Genomic DNA, 6,411 nt, shown 5'->3' with positions numbered 1-6,411 from the left:
TTGAAGTGTTAATCTAACTCTGTGGCATACCGATGGTATCGAAGTGTTAATCTAACTCTGGCATACCGATGGTATCGAAGTGTTAATCTAACTCTGTGGCATACCGATGGTATCGAAGTGTTAATCTAACTCTGTGGCATACCGATGGTATTGAAGTGTTAATCTAACTCTGTGGCATACCGATGGTATCGAAGTGTTAGTCTAACTCTGTGATATACCGATGGTATCGAAGTGTTAGTCTAACTCTGTGATATACCGATGGTATCGAAGTGTTAGTCTAACTCTGTGATATACCGATGGTATCGAAGTGTTAATCTAACTCTGTGATATACCGATGGTATCGAAGTGTTAGTCTAACTCTCTGCCGTACCGATGGTATCGAAGTGTTAATCTAACTCTGTGGTATACCGATGGTATCGAAGTGTTAGTCTAACTCTGTGATATACCGATGGTATCGAAGTGTTAATCTAACTCTGTGATATACCGATGGTATCGAAGTGTTAGTCTAACTCTCTGCCGTACCGATGGTATCGAAGTGTTAATCTAACTCTGTGATATACCGATGGTATTGAAGTGTTAGTCTAACTCTCTGCCGTACCGATGGTATCGAAGTGTTAATCTAACTCTGTGATATACCGATGGTATCGAAGTGTTAGTCTAACTCTCTGCCGTACCGATGGTATCGAAGTGTTAATCTAACTCTGTGATATACCGATGGTATCGAAGTGTTAATCTAACTCTGTGATATACCGATGGTATCAAAGTGTTAATCTAACTCTGTGATATACCGATGGTATCGAAGTGTTAATCTAACTCTGTGATATACCGATGGTATCGAAGTGTTAATCTAACTCTGTGATATACCGATGGTATTGAAGTGTTAGTCTAACTCTCTGCCGTACCGATGGTATCGAAGTGTTAATCTAACTCTTCTCAGTTATCAAGAAAGTGCTTTGTAAAATCTGATCTTAGTGTCAGTAAAACGAGAACAAAAACTGCTTGAATCTTTGACTAATTTCACAACTCAGTGTTTTTCAACAAGTTTGATCCCTTTCAGTCTGAAATAGTAAATGTGAGCAGACGTTGTCGAGATATGGCATAAGCTGTACCAATATGGTATGAAGGAAAGAACCACACAGTAATTGATTGACAGGTGCTGTAAATCTTGGAACCGTGCCAAAAAGTATATAGAATCTCTTTAGAGTTTCTATCATCTGGGAAGTTCTATATACTTTTTAGCGTAGTTCGGATTTATGATGAATAGTAATCAACTGTAGTAGCCTTCAGTGTCAAAGTTTTTGTCAGTCAACTTCCTCTACACTTATATTAATTTACATCCTTTTGAAATTGAAAATTGAACGGAAACAAAAAATCATCACCCTTGAACTCGGCTACACCAGCAAATAATCAATATAACTATTGGCCAATCACTGACATTGTTGTATGGTAACACACAGTGACTATCCAATCATTGACCTTGCTCTATTCCATCAAACTACACCAACCAATCACTGACTTGTTTATTTCCTTACCAACCAATCACAGCTCAGTTCTAACCAAACCAACATGATACCTGGCCAGTGATTGGGTCATTGAACACTACACTGAAAAAGAATAAGTTGTTAGTGTGCAGTCAGCCATTTACATGATATTATTAGCCTTTATACAAGTGTGTCCACAATTTAGTCACACCCAATATTGACTATTTTATTAACTACAAATCTAAGCTTTTATGTTCCACTGCCTTTTAATGTGTCCAGTTTTTTGTTTTTTTTAGATCTCGAGTGTATTGCACATTTATTAAAAAATTACAAATTGAGAATTTTTTGAAATTTTGACATTTGAACCACTGTGAAGGGACGGTATACAAAGATTGGAATGGGCGATATAGATGACGATGGCGTAAGACTTTTGATTGGCTAAGATCTAATCAATCACAAGTCTCGGTCTTAGATTATATAAATGTGAATTCTCAATACATATATAAAAAAAAATTTTCTTCGATATCCAGTTGTTCCATTTTACTTCTAGTAGAACTAAAAAAAAATATGAAACGAAATCTGAGATTTTGAAAAATATGCCATCCTCATCTATATCGTCCTATATATTGGTGTGATCTTTGACCTGGAACATTCAGGATGAAATTTTGGTGATTGCAAAGTATGAATGTGAATCCAACTGCGCAGAAATACATTTATGAAAAGATATCACATGGTTGACATGTGATGTGTAAAGGTCAGAGGTCAATTGGTTGACCTGTGATGGGTCAAGGATCAAAGTTGACACAGTGTTCAATTTAAAGTCAATTGTATTTTTATTGTCACTTATAAAATATTTTTATCTTTAATCAGGGTTGAGAATCTAACTGCCAAAATTTCTATTTTAAAAACAATCTGCTCAGTAGTTAAATTTGTTGAGAAATGTTACAACCAGACATTTTTACACCCCCATGCCTTGAAGTAGTGTATAACCACAACAATATGCCTCAGTACAGTGGTGCCAAAATGTCTGGCATTCATGACATGCCCTGAAAATGGAAAGTCCATATAAGGAAGCATTTAAGAACAGAACTTTCCATGTAAGGAATTGTTATCTCCAAGTATGGCAAAACTCCAGAGAATGAAACATCAGTAATGCAACTTTCCATGTAAGGATACATTAACTCCAAATATGGTTAATGTCTATATAAGGAAGTAAGATGGTGTCTTTCCATATAAGGGTTTACTAACGCCATATATGGTAAAGTTCATACATCTTTGAGGCATGTTGGTCACAGTTTATACTGTCAAGTGCACCATGGGGAATATATTGAGCATACACAATAGTTGTGGGTAAAAAAAATTTTCGCCATTTGGCACAGGTTTGAAATAACAAATATATTACATGCACATTCTGTCCGATATCAAGTTTAAAACGATCTTTTGACTTTTATCCGGTATTGGCAAGTTTGATCATTTATTTATAGAATATAAAGTTTGTTGCCATATATATTCATGTTATATTTCATTATTTTAGAAGTAGTCAGCTACTTTGTAGTTCCCATTATTACATTGTCAACACAATTTCCGTGTTTTTGTTGTCATTTTTCAGGTTTGCTGTCTCCCAACATACAATACCTATTCATACGGTGTGCAATATTTTCACTAGAATTATGATGTCGCATAGTAGGAATTGTTTTCATTTGAAATGCGGGTTTTCTTAAGAAGTCTTGATAAAATATACCCATATATATAATAATAGTTGTGTGATAGCATATTGTTCAGGTGCGATGGGAAAGGTTTCAATAAAAAGTTTTCTCAGCTTGAATTTGTCTGTATCAGAAATTATGGTTTTTAGATTGGTGGAATTGTATGAATTGTATGTGTTTTTAGTGTTCTGTACTCTGGTATTGAGAGTTGTATGTACTAGGTTGGTATGTGTGTATGTGATTGTCCAGTGATTAATTCCATGTATGTATGTATGTATGTATGTATGTATGTATGTATGTATGTATGTATGTATGTATGTATGTATGTATGTATGTATGTGTGTGTGTATGTATGTATGTATGTATGTCTGTCTGTCTGTCTGTCTGTCTGTCTGTATGTGTGTATGTATGTATGTATGTATGTATGTGTGTGTGTATGTATGTATGTATGTATGTATGTATGTATGTGTGTATGTATGTATGTGTGTATGTATGTATGTGTGTATGCATGTATGTATGTATGTATGTGTGTGTGTATGTATGTGTGTATGTATGTATGTATGTATGTGTGTGTGTATGTATGTATGTATGTATGTATGTATGTATGTATGAGTAGGTGGAATTAGTTGATTGTATATATCTTTGGACAAATATCGGAAGAACCTAGATATCAAGTATAACTACAAGGCTAAATTAAAGCAGCGCAGAATTCCAGTCCAGTCCAGTCAGATCTGAAAATATAGGCTGAAAAGCCTGTGTTCAGAACACACCTAAGTAAACCCAAGCAAGTAAGTAATGTTTATTTGCTTGATGGCTTGCGTCCAGGGGTTCAGTCTGTCCATCTGTCCATTCTGACATGACCAGGCTACATTCATTCAAATCTGACACAAAGATGGCATACCATAGTGGGTATAAGCATGTCATGTATACACACATACGTACATACATACATACAATACATACATACATACATACATGTATACTTACATGCATATATACATACATACATACACACACATACACATATCCATCCATCCATACATCCATACACACACATACATACATACATACATACAGACAGACAGACACACATACAGACACATGCATGCATACATACATACATACATACATACATAGACATACACACACACACATACATACATACATACATACATACAGACACATACACATACATACATACATAGACACACATACATACATACATACATACATACATACATACAGACACATACATACATACATACATACATACAGACACACATACATACATACATACATACATACATACATACATACATACATACATATATTTCTGCTTGAATGCATAAAACATTTATTTCATTATTAAACAATATAAATGCTTTCTTTGTAGATCTGATGTAAAAATAACCAACCACAGATGAAGTTAGAACTCTTTTTCCTGTTATTATAACTTTAGAGAAAATCACTAGTAGAAGTCATGAATCACAAGCTGACAATGTTTTACAAAATAGTCTCTCAAAATAGTCTTTTTTTTTTTCTTTTTTTTTTATATTTAAGTACATTTAGACAAAGACACAGAATGGAGGTTTCCTTTGTATCAGACCACTGTGGCCAGACATAACAAAACATAGACAGCCCCCTCACACAAAAATTGACAGCATGCCCTTTCTGTAACTTTGTTATTTGTCATCTTGATTCTAGTGAGTTTGCTGACAAGTAGGTAGAACTCTAACTAAATACTACAAGAACTGGAACTATGCATTGTAACAGATAAAATTGAACAACATGACATTAATATAAACTTCCAATATTGATACATTTTTTGAAAATGTTTCTATTTTCTGGAGTCGTATTCCCCTTTAATATTACACGGCAGCTGTCTGATTTATTTTGTATATTTTTCTGATACGGCATCCAAGTACAGCTAAATCTCATAAATTGTCCAAGTACAGCTAATTCTAATACATTGGCCTAGTACAGGTAACTGCATGCCCCTATATACCTAATGTTATCAGCAGTGGCCATATTTGAGTTTATACGACCTTTCACCTCTCATTGAAACGCATAGTGTGAAAACTTTCAACAAGTTATGAGCAATATAAATTAATGATGTAGAATGAATAACATAGTTTAGAGAATTTTGAAATATATTCCGTTCAATTACGATTCCACCAAAAGCTAGTCCAGCGTATTGTACACATTAGATAATACTTCTGTGATAACCATCTGTCCAGCTTTCCTGTACATAACTTGCCATAATAGATTTCCATGTTACAGCATAGAAATGTCATCCAACAAACTTCATCACATAACAATGTGTTCATACACAAATCCACCATCTATCTGATTGCTATGGTTTTACCATACATACAATATAGCCACTGCTGATTACAGCGTTTGTCCAAAAAATTGGCCGGATGGTGACAAATGATTTTTTTTTAAAAATATCAATGCTGTATATGAGGTTGATAGTGGTTTTGTTTGAGGCTGAGGCTGAGGCTTAGAGTGCGCCCTCTATGGCAGGAAGTCGGCTAACTATGAGACTGCAATGTGATGACACTGAAAAATCTACTGTGATACTACTATAAGAGGTACCACTACTTTTAACATCTGCCATGTCACAATCTACACAATCATGTAACATGACACTATAGGAATCTGCCGTGACACTATAGGAATCTGCCGTGACACTATAGGAATCTGCCATGACACTATAACAATCTGCCATGACACTTTAGGAATCTGCCATGACACAACAATACACCATGACACTATAAGGATCTGCCGTGACACTACAACAATCTCCCACGACATTCTGTAGAGCCGCAATAACACTGGAGAACTTTGCCTGGCACACTTCCTACTTCATAATTGTAATCCCACGTCAGTTCAGAGCCAGCACGTATAAATCTGAAAATATCCAAATAACGTAAAATGATGCTAGCAATATAGTACTGTACAGTTACACAAACTTATACACTTGACATTTTCTATTCCCAATTAATTCATATTAAAGTTGCAATTGGAAGATATTTACAACTTGTTTTGTAATGTCTTTCTAATGTGGTCACATGGATGAAAATTGAATATTTATTTTGAATTTTGAATTTATAAAGCAATTTTATCATGGTTTCCTACTTGTAAAATCAATGTGGAACAACATTGACAAAGTCTTTGTTTGTAACTCTATAAATTGCAAAAAATTGTTTTATAAATTCAAA

The 6,411-nt window shown here is 34.6% G+C and overlaps 1 protein-coding gene across 1 annotated transcript in view; it reads right to left on the bottom strand.

The window, feature by feature from the left end:
- Positions 1-4,586: 4,586 nt before the first annotated feature.
- Positions 4,587-6,411, bottom strand: part of LOC144447958 (histone-lysine N-methyltransferase SETDB1-like) — a 48,904-nt gene continuing 47,079 nt past the window's right edge. The window contains exon 28 of the mRNA XM_078138080.1: positions 4,587-6,100. Within this exon, the coding sequence (XP_077994206.1) occupies positions 5,983-6,100 (118 nt within the window). The 3' untranslated portion in view covers positions 4,587-5,982. The remainder of the gene's footprint in view (positions 6,101-6,411) is intronic.

Source organism: Glandiceps talaboti, chromosome 17 (assembly GCF_964340395.1).
Source record: "Glandiceps talaboti chromosome 17, keGlaTala1.1, whole genome shotgun sequence".
NCBI classification, from domain to species: Eukaryota; Metazoa; Hemichordata; class Enteropneusta; family Spengelidae; genus Glandiceps; species Glandiceps talaboti.
This window is presented reverse-complemented; position numbering and strand designations above follow the sequence as displayed.